Source organism: Triturus cristatus, chromosome 5_1 (genome assembly GCF_964204655.1).
Source record: "Triturus cristatus chromosome 5_1, aTriCri1.1, whole genome shotgun sequence".
NCBI lineage: Eukaryota > Metazoa > Chordata > Amphibia > Caudata > Salamandridae > Triturus > Triturus cristatus.
In genome coordinates, this window is record NC_140587.1 from 391,083,841 (window position 1) to 391,100,479 (window position 16,639).

A 16,639-nucleotide genomic window follows, 5' to 3' on the forward strand; every position below is an offset into this window, starting at 1 on the left:
GACATGCTTTCCTACAACATTCAGCACGCCATGCGTGCTTTCACATTCCGAGCAGCCCAGGACAATGGTGGCCGCTTCTTTAAATAGGTCTTGCATTTGCAAGAGTTTCAGCTATTGGCATTGTAAATGGCAATGCCTTTTATTTATGTGTTAATTAGCAAAATAAATAAATAAAAGGCATTGTCATTTACAATGCCAATAGCTTAAACTCTCGCAAATGCGAGACCAATTGCATTGCAAATGCTTGTTTTTGTTGCATCTCCAGCCCATACATTAACTCCGAAAAGCTCTGAGTTAGTGCATGCTTTACTGACAGCGGACCTCGTAAACATAAAGAGGCAATTACTGGACTGTGTTTCTGAGCTCTGCTGTCTGGAACCCATGGACTGACGGCCTCGGATATTTTTTCTAGTTAATGTGGGCGGTAAAGTCACAACAAAGAAACACACCTACCCCGTCTGCACCGGCACAGAGGGGAAACCTGGATCATGATAATCCCGCGATGTTTTAAGCGAAAATCAAGAGAAACCAGCATCTGAATCACAAACTCCCTCGCGCTCCAGCAGTCCCGGAACAAGGACGCTTTATCGGCGCTCCAGGACGACAATAGGTGACTCTGCTCTGTCGATGCGCGCTAGAAGCTATGTCTCACTTGTGTTCCTTCCCTGCTAGGCCGCTTGTCGCCTCCCCTACGTCAGATAATTCAATGCCGCCATTAAGGCGGCGGAAGCCACGCCCCGCGTTTGCTTACCTTTGCTGTACACAATGCAGTTGTTTTTGCTGTCTTCCACTCCTTGCCACGTCACGTCCAGCAGCCACTTGGGACCCGCCGTCAAGACCATGGGGACCGACGCCTTTGTCTTCTGCAGAAAGGAGAAACACAAACATGCCATTAGCTTCTGTTAATTAATATCTCGGATAATTAGAGCCATAAATACTTTACTTGAAAAGACACATATCCACCCCCTTAATCCACCGGTCTATCCCCATGCCGCCGGCACCTTTTTGTAAAGACAGCTCCCTCGGCCTGTAAAGGTTTTTCTGCCTTCACTCAGTGGAAAAAGTAGAGTTATTATCAAGAATTTAGGAGCCCCATCCTGGGTCAGATCTCACAGATTATCCCGATCTCCAGTGGCTCGGGGTTATAAAGAGAAAGCAGGAGACTTTCAGCGCACGGAGCAGGGTGTTTGGAAGTGAACTTTAGACACATTGTACTTCAGTATCAAAGGGATCTCGCCACTTCCTGAAAGAGACAGGAAAGAATGTACAGAGCCGGGATCCATTTCAAAGCCTCAGCATTTATGGTTTGGTGGCGAAGCTATGGAAAGCGGGCATTGGAATCCCCGTTATGGTGTGTGTTGATGTACAGATGTACCGCTGCCAGGGCCACATTACTGCTAATGACCGATGTCCACGGTCCCTGGGAAGGCTGTGGACACAGACAGCAAAGGCATTTTAAGACAGGGGCAGCCGAGCGTGGCATCACTCGCTCTTCCGGCATCGCCACATGCTCTCTTTTCATTTCTGCATTTTATGTTTTCTCCTCTTAGGATAGTGTGCATGTCCTACATTCAGTCCTGATAAGGAGGAAGACGGATGACCTGTTTAGATGTACAGTAATGTAAACCCTTACATTTCTACCAGCTTTGGAAAGATGGCATGTGCATTTCTTTTTATGTACTTGTTACTAAACGTTACTCAGTTTGCAAGACGGTCAGGAATCGGAGGGGTGCTTGAGATGGCTCATTCCTTTTGTGAGCATCAGGCCTTTGTACCCGAAGATGTCATCTGTGCATCCGTAGAAAGGGTTAATTGTAACACAGGACAATCTAGTCAGCCTCATCATCAATGCTCCCCTCCTCTCTGGCATTTTATTGTTTCAGACACCTTCGGTGGTCAGCCTTCTTCCACCTTTCAACAAGTCCTCCCTGGTCAGTCTGTACTTTCCAGATACTGTCGATTTGTGGAACCCCATTGGCCCCATAACTTCTTGAAAATATGTCAGTTCGCCACCTCCAATATTCTACTGATTCTCATTGCATTCCCTCTCCCTGCCACCCCACCGTTTATCCAGGTCACAGGAGACAAATGGCTCTGGTTGGCATCTGGGATGGCACCTTTGTAAGGCACCTCCCATTCGCCTTGCCCGTTTCTTTGACTTTTAACACCATTGTGCATAGCACTAGACAATCCCGTAATCAGTTTACCTCTCTCCTCTCCAACAGAGGCAAATACGCAAGTCTTGACCACCTCTTCTCAGATCCCATCAATAGTCCCTGTAAAGTCCCCCGAACATCCCCTCTCTCCATTATCATTTTCAATATCTGGCATGATATTGTTCTGCCAGCCCTCGCAAGGCGATTAGGGACCAAGGGCTCTTCTTTCACATTTATGCAAATAGAGAACAAACTGAACTAATTGTCATGGAGCTCTCAGAACAAATCCCTCTCAGGTAGTGTACCGTAGATCTGGAACTCTATTCATCCTGCCATAAAAAACAATCCCTTCCATGCCATCTGTAAAAAAGAACCTAAGAACTTTCTCTCGGCACAATGATTCCAGTCTCGATCCGCCTGCAAACCGCATCACCGAACGGATCACTCTCCGCGGAGGAAGAAGCAGGAACCACGGTGAATTCAAGCAGCGGCTCTAATGTTCCCCTTCCCCAACCACTTCCTTTCACTGCTTTTCAATAGGTGGTCCTCGTACTCCCACCTGCAACCTCTGACTTCTTGCTCATTATATCTTTATCATGTATAGATTACATTTTTTTAAATTTCTAACCACCTGATCTCCTTCTGTACACTGAGCAGCCTTATTGACCTCACCTCTCCCTTCCCCTATGAATACTTACTGTGTTACACTCTGTTCAAATGCTGATACCTGTGTGGGTCTGGTTTGTGCTATACAAACCGACAAAGAGATAAACTTCAAGATAACCTACAGTCTGGAACTAGGTTATGCTAGCTTCGACTCTGGCCTGTGACTTATTTGTGTTGGTGGTTGCAGGTGGTGGGCATTTTTCATTATCACACCTTGATCCACAGCAAGAGAGAACACGGCAGAAAATGGAGAAAGCAGTGGACAAGAGAAAATGTCAAAAAATGACAGAAAGTAGGCATGACAAAGACCAGGTGGTGTAGGCTGATGGAAGAAAAAGTCATGAGGAAGAATCACAAGGTAGCCTCGGTATTCAGCAACCCTCGGCATTTCACAGAACCCGTGGCAGATACCTGGGATAGTCTTTGGGCACATGCCATATTTTTTTAAAATAAATTAAGCACTGCCTCTGAACGTGTATCGTCAGATATGACTAGATTCCACTGCCTGCGAGTTGCCATGTGAGGTCAATTTACTATTCATGGAATGATCAAAAGGTTGTATGTGGTAATGGCTTGTAACAAATACACAAACAACCAGGCCATGGGCTACTGGGCAGAAATCAGTGTACTTGACACTGGGGACGCAATTTAAAGGTGAGGGGTCAAGAGCCAATGATTGGAATTGTTTTCCAGAAACGCATTACACATGCAGCACATTTTCCTTCATTGCGCCAGGTTCACCTTTAACCCCTTCGCTGCTGCGGACATTCCGCTGCAGCACTGGGGGGGGCAGGGGGGCAGCGCGGTGGGCCTGTGCTCATGACGGAGCCGCTCCGTCATGAGCCACGGTTGAGCTGTGCTCATGACAGAACGGTTCCGTCATGACTCCGCCCATTTGCGTTGTCCCCCCGCACAGGCGGGGAAACAGCGCCGCGTAGGCGGAGCGGCCGCCAACGGTCGTGTCATGACGGAACCGTTCCGTCATGAGCACACGGCAACCGTGGCTCATGACGGAACGGTTCCGTCATGAGCGGGGAAGGGGTTAAAAAGGTGCGCCCAGTGCAATGAAGGAAAATGCGCTGCATTATGGGGAATGAGCTGCCCCTAAGGCAGCCGCAAACCCGTGCTGCCCTGGGGCTTCTTTAAAGCCGCTCCATGTTTCACTGTGCAGATGGCAACCTGCCTGCACTTTTAAAAGGAGAATAGAGATCCCCTTGCAGGTGGGTGCAGCCAGTGACTGCACCCTCCTGCAAGAGGATGTCTGAGGGGTCCATAGGACCGCCTTTACGCCCTGCAGAGGGCTGCTCTCAGTCAGTGAGCCTCCTAATGGCTTCTTTGCCTCTGCGTCCACATCGGTAATACGGCGCGGACGCAGAGGAAAAAGGATTCCCTCATTTGAATGGGGCACATCCCCATGCAAATTAGGGAATGCCCCCTTAAAGATAGTGCTGGCGCTTCATGTGTGCCACCACTATTGGTATTACAGAAGGGGCCGCACAAGCGCCTGCGGCCCTTTCTGTAATACCAAAGTGCCCGGGGGTATGCACGGCGGGCTCAAACACCTGTTGCGCCCCCCCCGGGGTACTTTAAGTAATACAGCCCTTGATGTTTAGGCCAGCACTAAAGAGTATTCATATTAGATGCTGTTATGATAAAAATACCCATTATGAACAAACAATCTATCTCGTATATTCAATGTGCAGTACAGCTCACCAGGTCTTAGTAACAAATTTACTCTCTTGAAAGCCCTGCTTGATTTTAGTTTCAAAGTGAGCTTTTAACATAGCATAATATAGCATAACATAACATAACATGGCATGAAATAGCATACTTGTAAGAAATTGGGTTAAAAGTTCACAGGTAATACATATGCAATTGTCTTTTTACTGAGACCCAAGCACCCCATTATAGCACTTAATTTTCTCAAGGTAGAGGAACAGAGCAGTCCACGGACTATACAGGGGAGGTGGTGTGGTCTAGTGACACAAGCTAGCAGGTATGCAAAAACAACAACACTCAATAAATTATTGCCCAGTCCATGTTTTTTCTTTTAAAAAGGAACAAGAAGGTTTATTACACAACCGTGCTTCTTAATATTATGAATTATATTACAAATATATATTCAGTTAGATCAAAGTACCTGTGTGACACTCTCATATCAAGTTACACACGGCAGGGTACTGGCTTTGTCAGGGAGTCACCACATCAGTAAAATTAGCTACATGTTATATTCAACATTGCACCATCATTAAAATCAATGAGAACACCACCAATATTTAAAGAAATTCCTTACATTTTTACTGAAGCATTGAACTTCAAAACTCTTTTATCAGAGTCTTTATTTCACTTTTATCAGACTTCTACCTTAGACCCCACAGTTCAGACTCCAAAAGCAAAAGCTCCAGCTCGAGAAGTGCTTGATATCAAGGACAACTTCTCCCTCAGTCAGGGATTGAAACCCTCACTGTGGAAGAGGTTGGTCTAGTATTAAACATGGTTGAGGTAAGGTTAGTATTTAAAAACACTCTTGGCGGTGGTGCCAATACCTGACTTGGGGTGCCACAAAGCATAAAATGTACAGGTCCAGCCCGTGAGGTTATGGATTATTTCTTCTTCAGAGCAATGAATATTTGATTAGTTGCTTCTTTGCCATGGGTACCATTATCCTGCGGCTTGGCATCACGGTCTATTTGGTGCCGAATGACCGTGGCCCATCGGGCACCCAGATGGTGGAGTTTCCTAGGGCAATCCCTTTGAATGTCCTGCTTCCAACTAGATACAAAGCTTTTAAGGAAAATTCTATCAATTGCTATGACCTCATCTTTAATGAATATTAAATGGGACACCGCTAGTCACAAGCTACCTCAGTTTTATCCAAAGAATGAGACATGGGATATAACACAGACTGACCAGTTTCTTCTGTCAGAATGTTCATCTCATTCAGGGAGCTTGAAACCACAGCATGAACAAAATTGTGTAGTCTATATTTGCCTATCCTTAATTTACTATCTTTACTAGACTCCACTGGACTAGATCAACGTAATTTACTGTTTTCCATTATTTAGGTAAAATCTCGCTTTACAGTCTACCTTGGCGCTTCTTCATTAAAGCTTCGATTGTTTAAAGTCTCATCAGCATGCAATTGAAATCGATGACAATATCTGATAACCAATTCGACATATTTGTTCCTAGAGACATGGCTTAAGAAATGGCCTAAATCTGCACTTGTGGAAGTTACTCCTCTTGGTTTTGTGGTTCAGCAGGTGGGCCACACCTGGGACAAATGTGGTGAAGGACTAGCTATTTTTTCCAGATGACTTCCTGTATCTGTAACTCCTTTCCCTTCGATCGTTTATTTCTGCTATTCTAATTCTGCCGATTTCTCCTCCGTTAATTGTAAGGTCAGTTCTTCAGTCCATCAGGTATCAAATCATCATTTCTTTCTTTTTTTGGGGCGGTTAACAGTTTTAGCACTAAGTATTCACAATAATATAGTTAGATGCTTGCTGAATTTTACACATGTCCCATGTATGTCAGTTGATCGATTACATTCAGAACCAAACATCCCCTTAATCTTAATTAGGATATTTTTGCATTTAAATTTACAACCAAAAAGCTGAAAGAGCTTGCCATTTTATTGTTGTCGTATCCAAGAGGTGATTGCCAATGAATTTCCTTTTCTCTATTCATCCTTCTCTATATATATACAGGTATCATCATCCTCATGGGAATGAATTTGTGCCATTGATTTTGCTCTCTTTGAATGAGCTAATTGGTCAGCCTAACTGGATTTCCCCTTAAATCCAATTCCGTTTTTGATCCTTCATGAGTTCAAGAATGTTATATAAACCCACCATCTCTAATCCGAATGATTCTTCTCTGACTGGGGATTTGGCGCTATACAAATAGAAATTAACATAACGTAATGCCTTCTTCATTTAGTTGGGTAAAGGGGTCCATCATATCGCCTCTATTGTTTGGCATCTACCAAACCCCCTTACCAGACCAGATTAAATCATTCAACCTCACCTGTTGCAATTCTGCCATCCGCTCAAATCACTCTAAAAATGGATTGCCTGGAAGACCTTTACAACTCAAACGTTGACAAATGCCTGCACATCACAAACCCATAGAGGATGAGTAATCACCTAAAGCTCAACACCACAAAGATAGAGATCATGACCGGCAGACAATGGAAAAACTATCAGCCTACCACCATGTGGCCATAGGAACCTGAGGCCCCCACTAACAAAATGATAAAAAGTCAGAAATGTTGGGTTAACTGTAGATTCAGACCTATTCTTGGTACCATATATCAACAACGTCCCAAATAACCCTTTCTACACAATGAAAATATGGCTTCACCTCTTCCGATACCTTGGATACCAACAAAGACTACAAGTTATCCTCATACTTATAATCTAAAATTTTACCTATGCCAACAGCCCATGCCTTGACGCACCCGGATAAATAATACACAAAACACAACTTATCTAAAATGCTGCCGCAAAATTCCTTCTTCAATTTCACCCAAGAGAATGCATAACTCCACTACTGCAATCACTCCACTGACTACCTATAGCTAAAAGGGCAACGTTTAAGACACTCTGCATTGTCCATAGCGTCTCTAAAAAAAAAGGATAATCATAACTACAAGTAAAATTAAAGCAATACAAACATAGAAATACGCTGCGCTCAAGCTCTTGCCAGAGATCATTATTTCACCTTACCATAAGAAATCCAAAGCAGACAGTCCTTTCTCAGTGCAAGCTGCCAAGCTCTGGAAGTTGCTACCAGCCAAGATTCAAAGCTGTCAGTAGCATATACACTTCAGAAGTCAGTTGAAAACATGGGTATTTGTAAAATCACTATATAATCCCACAACCCAGGGATAAAACCTGGAAACATAATCACACCTTCTAGTAGATTTGACAGTTTACATACGACAGATAAGGAACAACCTAGCCAACACAGTACTTTCTATATTCAGGTAAGAATGGCTGACCTATCGGTAGCCTGAGTATTATATAGTGATGCCACCCATTTATAAGTCTTCTGGTCCACACTGATAGTAATACTATAACACTCAGTGGGCAGCAGCCAACTTTAGCTTAATGCTTTTACACTCATATAAGACATATCTGCTATGGGTCTTGGGATCGTCCAATACCGTATCAGCCCAAAAACAAGCGATCACCAACGGAACAGACAGGGAATAACTGAAGAGATCTCTCACATACTGCTGACTGATAGGAGAACTCTAATCAAGTCCACCACTGCACGTTACAACTGGCTACACCCCATGACCACTTCTTTACATCTCCTAATGAACTTAAGCTGCTGCTCAATTTCTATCAAATTGTCTGCTGGTATATACACCTGCACACACACTGCATTTTTTCAGTCAGGTTTTATTAAAAATTCCTTTGATTCCATAAAGGTAGGCCTGGAAGTCACAACTTCTACCACTCTTGCCCCAATGCCTATAGATCCCCATAGACTTTTCTTCCATTGGAAATGAAAAAAATTCCTTCACATTTACTGCTCAGGAATAAGCCTAAACATATTTGTTTTCTCTAAAAGCCTGGAGTCATGTTTGAGTTTTTAATACCTTTCTAGCACACTGTTTACGGTGCCTATGATTGGTACCACACTTTACAATTTCCCTTTAACATAACATAGCAACATAAGAACGCAATGTAACATAGGACAACGTTCCGTAATGTAACATACCATAACATAACACCTGTAACTACCATTTATGGTATGTCGGGCAGAATAGCACATGCATCAATCTGTGCAACAAACATATAGTTTAGACTATATACAGGAAATACTGCAAAATACTAGGATAACAATATTTCCATAGAAACATAAAAAAAAACAGTTATTTCTTTGAGTTTTTTATCATTAAATCATCAAAACACACGTCATCAGATAGCACAGATGATATAAACAAATTTCCTCACACGTCATAATTGCACCTGCTTCAGCTATAAGAAATGAGTCTATCTTAATGGTATAGACATTGAGAGTCAAACCCTTCACATGGTGCTACAGAAATCTGACAGCCAAGTGTGCAGAGTATAAAGGTGCCACGAACTTGCCATTTATAAAATTATTTTTTTGGGATTATATGATGAGAAGTAATTGAGTTCCTTCCCACCTGAACAGGTTGATGACCTCACACCCCACTCCATTTTTCATCACCAAACCGTATCCAGACATCTGGGCAGAGATGTAATAGTCCACTCTGTACATCTACACATGTCTTCCAATGGAAGGAGACAGCCTGAGCCTCTCGGATTGTTACCGTGGTAACTATCTAAAATGGACATCTGATTAACCCCTTCACTAGTTCTTATCACTCATCTGCACAGCTTTGTGCACCGGCTGCCTTTATGCACATAGTTCTACCATAATAGATTGTTACTGTTGTTGATTACATAACCTGCACAGCTTTCTTGCTACTAAATACCTATTTCTCACTTGGGAGTGCAGAGCGTTTACTAAAATCGCAGCTCCTTCTTTTTTATCTCCTGAAAGTTTTTAAAAAACGGAATAAAAGTTGTCTTTTTAGTACATTTTTTAACGCTGGATTTGTTTGGCAGTGTGTTTTCTATTTAAGAGGTACAGTGGCTGAATGTAAGAACAAAAAAAATGGAATACTTTTTTATTTACTAAAAGGATCCTGTGCCATCTCTGTTTGTTTAAGGTCAATAAAACAACATTTTTAGTTTACAGTTCTCCTGCATGATCTCCCATCATTTTCAACAAACGCTCTGAAATAGTGTGCACCAAAGACCTTCGCTATAAAACCCGTGACAAGATTCACGGGGCTGTGAGCTCTCGGTAGCTGAATTCCAAATATATAGTCCCTTTACAATCTCCCATCGCTGTATAATTCTTGGCTGCAATGAACAACCATATGGCGGAAGGTTACTGTTTATGGCTACTGCTGTAATCATGAAGAACTATGAACATAACAGTTTTATGATAATTCAGCAAGACTTATGCTGGCGCATTGCACAAGCAAACCAATAAGGGTTCTGAGGCATTTCCTGGGTTGCCTGAGCTTGTTTCACATATCTGAATATTGCCGGAAGTGTTTTGACCTTGTCAATGGATTGTACCTGTGGCTTTGGCTAATTATTGGGAGAACGGAGAAGGCAGAAGCACTGGTTGCCTTTGAGCCTTTGTTAAACTTGTCTTTTCCTCACCAAATAATTTGTATTATGACGTGGCACTTAGGTGTGCAGCCTGACCCATTGAGACCCATAAGAATAGCGAGGAGGCCATGAGCCCTGCTGCACCCTTTGACTGTTGAAGAGGTAGTAGAGCAATTATCAGGGATTAAAGGCCCCCCTCGGGTTCCAGGGCTGCGGTGCCACTGCACTTGGTGCACCAATGACAGCTGCACCCCTGTTCAGATCTGTACCAAGCTCATGATGAGAAAAAACAGGAGTAGCCAATCTTTATTCCACCAATATATTTTCACTAGCCTTTCTGCATCTAAGATATGAATGTTCCACCCTTTCTTAGTTGGAAGTGAATCTGATTGGTTGCTTGGAGTCATGGGCTTGAATATGATATTAAAGATTATGTGGTCAAACACTGTTGATGAGTAACACAATGTCTGCATGTCTCACACACATACACACACGCACACACACACACACACACACGTATTTAAATATACAGATATATAGAATAACATGGCAGGTAACCTTCTCATGTGATCCAAATATTGACATCATTGGCATATGGTTACATCATCAGATATGAGACTGGAGGTTTGTAAATGTCACCAAAACCCCGAGATGCAATATCATACCATATTACAAATGTACCCACTATGTAATCTTTATATTACATGTTTATTTGGGGCAATAAGCGTGAAAACGTTATTCTCTTCAAAATGCAGATAACAATGACAGTAATTTGAATATAATGTTTAACCTTTTTTTTTATCTCTCTTTAATAAATTGTTGATTAAACAATGGAAACTTTGAGAGCCTGTGGATTTATATGATTCTGTGGTTGAAGAGCTTACCACATAATTATTGATTTACCACATATTTTGCAAAATTTGCAGATTTCACCAAAATGTTTAGTTCTGTAATGCACAGATGAAAAATATGCTGTTAGAGCAGCACATAATTTGCATTTTTTGCTGAGTAATTTAAACCACTGTGCCACATAATTTGGTCCTCAATTCTACATATTCCTTGCAGGCCTGACAATGGTGCAGCTCTGCAGAGTGGCAAGGTGGTTATATTAATGATATGAAATAAATGCTTATTTAACATGGAGCTGCTAAATATATCCCATATTTTATTGTTGTATATATATGTGTATAACTGTGAAATATGCGAGGCCTAGATTTAGTCTTATTCCCTTTGGCTTTGTGCAGTTGGTCTCATGGCCTGGATTTGCCACACACCTTTTTAGGTCTCACCTAGCAACGCAGCGCATGCGCTGCACGCCTTGGCAAGATCTATTGTTGTCGGTTTGGTGGGCGAAGGGGGACAGGAGATGTGCACGCGCGATTGTTTTCCATTGCATTCTGCGTGTCTTTTCATTACAGCGTTTCTACAGAACTTGCACACGTACGGACAGGAGATATGCATGCAAGCTTGTTCTTTAAGCCTAGCGCTTAGCTGCTGCACGCCCCACCTCCCCAGGGTGGGCGGCCTCCTGCTCCGGAGTTAAGAGATACCGACTCTGAACTGAGTGATGGGTTGTCTGGGACGAACCAGTGGCCCATGGCCCCGCGAATCACAGGATTTGGAGACTCGAACCTGGTCCCCAGTTCCAATTAGTCATCATTGTTGGAGCAGATGTTATGATATTGTTTATTTGGACATATCTACATGTTGCTAGCTTTCGCGATGTATCAGTGCGCATTTGCCCGCTGCTTGTTTGCACGTTATGGCGGTGCACATTCGCATACAGTTGTATCAGGGCACATTTTGCTTTGCATATTATGTCGGTACACATTTGCACATAGTGCACGTTTTACGTTGATTGTTTGCGCTTTGTGTCGCACATCTGTGCAGTGTTAAGCAGCTGATTAACAGTTTGAGTGATTCTTTGGAAGGCAGGCATGCTGAGCCATGACTGGCAGTAACCCCACTGCAGCAGCCGGTGGAGGAGTTTAGATAGCCCATGCAGCAGCATAGAAGCAGATGGTACCTGCTCTTAAGATTATCTCTTCTCCTACCCCTGACTGATTTCTGGAACGGTTGGGACAAGTCAATCACGTGTCCGCACCTAAAACTGTGTCGGGGAATGGAGGCCAATTACACAAGTTATCGCAGCTGAAACGCCGGTACGGGAGGTTCAGCCGGCTTTGAAGGGCTAAGGACTAACGCCTACGGCTAGGGGTGGATCACAAATGCCAGGCCAGTTTTTCTTTTTTTTTGCAGTTTATATAGCGTGAACTCGACCCTAAGGTATTGGAGCGCTTTACATGAGCACCAGGTACGTTACACAAGGACACATTCATTTTTGTTAGGCACGGGGAGATTACGTGATTTACCCAAAATAACACGATGTTGAGCCAATGCCAAGACTAAACCCAGTTCCTCAGGTACAACGTTGTTAGCTCTGACCTTTTCGGCACATCCTATAAAATGCTGAGGTCATAGCCGCCACTGTGACACCATTGCCTCTGAAAACCCTCGGAAGCTTTCACATGTCCAATAAAAGATTGCCTCTAAAAGCAGGGGCTCGGATAGAAGTAGTCACAATCAGGTCAGAATCTTCAAATAACAGGAGTAGAGTTCGTCAATAAAAGTAAACATACCCACAAACCTTTATTAGCATAAACAAACACATTATTGGGACGGCTTTGCATTATGTTAATGCAATCATATACAAGTACAGTAAAATTCTGACCTGTCTCTGTCGGCCCACGTGATTATGGAGTCAGTAAGATGCCGAATTCCTAACCTACCTCTTTCTAAATATCCCTGTCACCTCCTCCCGCCCTTTATTGCCACTATCCTATCCTCTTCCTCCTCTCACCCCAAATTATGTGGCATAAAAGCCAGGGGAATGATGGAGGCGGAGGGGAATGGCTCTGTCCATGCCCTCACCAGGTACCTCCATTGTCAGGCTACTCTTTCTAAAAATGTGCTTAATTTGAGCTAGTGGTTTCCAATGTTCAGCAACGCACTTAGAGCTATTGGCATTGTAAATAACAATGCCTATTATGTATCTGTTTTCCAAACCAACACATAAATAAAAGGCATTGTGGAGGGGGGATGATTCTTCAGTGAGTGCCCTCGCTGCTCGTGTTGACTTTAACAGTGCTCGTTCGTAATTGTCATGGGTTACATTTTGTTGTTCCTCTGTGACTGGGGTGTATGGTTTAGTGGCTGCTCTAGCATTGCTTTCCCACTTTGACGAGTGCCACTTACTTTTATTTGTTTAGCGTTGTGGGCAGTCGCTGGGTCACTGCTAACTTTGTGGTTGCCGTGGCCTGCATACTACATTAGGAGTGGTTTCAGGAGCACTGCATGTTTCTTATTGGAGCAGTCCAAGAACTCTGATGCGAAAAATATATTTAAAAAAAGGAAAACTTGGTACTGTGGGAGGGAAGGGGGAGGGGTTAACTCCTCCTAACCAGAGGGTAAAGGATTGATCCCCTGCCCTCTAATGGTTCCTTTTTAATTTCTCACAATGCCAGTACAGAGTCCTTGATTTTGGCTGGGGTGGGCTGCAACATTTTTCTTCAATTCATAGCCAGCCAATCAGAGAAAAAGGGAAAAAATACGTTTTTAAGCATCACCCCCTCCATGACAAATTTGCATGAAACATGCCGTGCAGAACCCAAATCAGAATAAAAAAATTGAAAAGTCATGCAGGTTCGTTGAACAGCACCGAATTTATTAGAAAAAGAAAAAATGCATTTTCAACAGAAATTGCAGCTTTGTAGTATAGGAAAATATTGAAAATTATACTGAGAAGGCTTGCGGCTGCTTTATTGGTAAACAAGGATAAACTATACTAATGCACTAACCAGGATTCCTTTTTTTAATTTTTTTTAAGGAAGACGCACAATGCTACATGTTTCCACCACAGTTAGTTAGGCTATTGCAAAATGCAGCCATTGAATACATGCTATTGTAATGCGGCTAGTGGTGCAATGATATCATGCATATGTATGTTGAGCAATCTTTAAAAAATGCTTTGCTTTATGCTAAAAGCTTGGCATATATGTAGGCTTCTTTCCCACTCTGCAAAATATGTACATCTGCAAGGATGCGAGTACACAGTTAGCACAGAGGATACCTTCACTATACACCAAGGACAGCACGAAAAACATCTGTTTTGTAACGCCCAGACGAAAATCAGCAAACATACACTATCTTAAATACTCAAGCATAACCGAATAAGAGATACAGTAGGAAAATATTGTAGTCAGCTCTGCAGTGATTACCAACTCATGCTCCAAATTCACTATAAAATGAAAATCAATATTTCCACAAGTTCCTGCAACATAAAAGATAACCTTCATTGATTTTTCCAGTCTTAGTCCTCCTGATAAAATCTAATATACATTTTCAACCACACGGATTTGGATCAGAGCAGGGGTGATAAGTCCGGCACATCTCTTAAGAGGTGGGGAATATTTTTTTAAGTGCACGGTCATACTATTTATATTTTGCCTCGTTCTAGCTAAGCTTTTTTCCACCATGTTATCGGGCATCTCTTCTAATTTTTATGACTGCAAGGCTAAAGCCTGTTCCAGATAATTTGGAAATTTCAGGGGAATAATGATAGGGCTGATGGCGAAGCCCTGGCTGACTTGAGAAAAGAGCGGGCCCGTAATAGCCTCCGTGGCCGCGCTGATTAAATGTGGCCGCAGATGAAAGGCCTGCCATCGTTGCAAAAAATTAACCAATCACACAAATCCCAAGTCAGGGCTAATCCTTGCTTGATACTCTGATCCTCTGATCAGCTCAAAGAGGTAAAGAAACTGCCTTCTTACACATGGTGCTTTAACCCCGGGATTTCATGCGCACGCCAGGCTAATGATATGTTGCTGACCATTTCAACGAGATCAACATTCCTTATAGATCTGAAGGAGCGACGAGGCCTGCAAAAAAATTGTGCCTAGGTTTGTTCTTACCCTTGTGTGCACATGCACAAATTCATACATGCATGTGTTCATGTTTACACTTGTGTGCGAAGCATGCCTATGTGGATGCACGCAAGTTTGTGTGTGTGTGTGAAAAGATCCAGCAGCAGAGAACAGTTTAATATTGTATTAACCAAAATGCCAGGTTTGCAGAAACGGCATCACATGCCAATTGACCTTTACTTCCACTTACACAATTACACATACACACACATTCACAATGTCACTAACATAAACCCACTCTCACCTGCAGCATGCCCAGAACATACATTTGAAAGCATTTTTAACTTACCTCAGCTGCCATGGAGGGTCATATTCCAGCTAACTGTACTTCATTTTTTACTACACTAATAATGAATAATATAGTATTATTAATGGTCAGTGCAATAATTTTTTTTTACTGAAAACAAGGAAAGTGGAGCCCCAAGCAACGTCCATAAGGGCGAGTTGTCCCTCTGGTCCTGTCACTGATTTTGTCATCTCTGAGGCAGAGACTCTGAGGCTTGAGTTTCGGGGTCTGTGTAACATCCTGTGATTCTGGGCAAATCACTTAATCTCCCCGTGCCCATGGATAGCGCCTGGATATGCTCATGGGTGATAAGATGCAGTAAATAAATCTACAAATTTTAACTTTACAGTAGGTTTTCTTCCTGAGAATTATAGATCTGAGCAAAATCAGCTGCTTGGATCAGTTTTCCTGCAGCTGGGTCTATATGTGGCCATGGTTAGTAGATCTAGTTCATCCTTCTACATGAGAGATTGCATATAGGTATGTTGAAGTCTGAGGGACACGGTCCCCGAGGAAAGGAAGCTGCTGTGATTGACTATAACTGGGGTGGTGGAAACCATTGACTGTAGCTTATTTCTTCAAGGTTTGAGGCCTGCAGTGTCTGATGCTGGAGTTGCTTGAAGGAGGCTAGGGGCTTGTGTCTATCACTGTCGTTTTTAAATCTCTTTACCAATAGTTTGGGTGGCAGGTGTTTTGTTGCTAAGGTGTTTTTTCAGGATCTTTGTAGTAGCATATTAAATGCCATTGAGACATGTGTAAATTAGGTGAAATTGCACAACAGATTCATACCAAACAATACTCAAGCTACATTTAATAGGTTTGCAGTGTGCAGTCTGTACCCTGGGTACCACACTCATTGCACTTTGTTTGTCACTAGAGCTTTACTATCGTCAGCAGATTGTTCTTTTATATTGTTACCTGTTGGTTACTTTAAAACAGAAATTCTGTTGCCTCTGGTGACTTTGCTACAAATATTTGCATTAGTCAAAGTTCAAAATCAGTTTAGTTTGTTTCATGTGATAAAAATATAACACATACAATCCAGACGGGAACATACCCGGTTGAAGCATAGTATATACAATGTAAAAATATATGCAGTTTAAAAAATATATAATTACCAAATCTCCACAAACACATAAAATACCTGCTAAACATCGCTCTAAACGGTGCAGTAAGACCTTGCGCTTAATTGCGTTGTTAGTTAAACGTCTAGTGGAGCAAGGTAAAGTGCATAGGAATGTATGACGCTACTTAGCATGCTATTACTACGCATGCTTTTAGTGCGATGTTTTTACATCACAACTACCATTACTCCGCATATTTTTAATGCGCAAACCACTACTATGCAAAAGCATTTAAAAATATAAAAATCTGCTTTCA

General features: G+C 42.5%; 1 protein-coding gene across 1 annotated transcript in view; it reads right to left on the reverse strand.

The window, feature by feature from the left end:
• Nucleotides 1–16,639, reverse strand: part of ZFPM2 (zinc finger protein, FOG family member 2) — a 610,873-nt gene that overhangs the window by 196,396 nt on the left and 397,838 nt on the right. Inside the window, exon 5 of the mRNA XM_085605110.1 lies at nucleotides 752–863. Within this exon, the coding sequence (XP_085461236.1) occupies nucleotides 752–863 (112 nt within the window). The remainder of the gene's footprint in view (nucleotides 1–751; nucleotides 864–16,639) is intronic.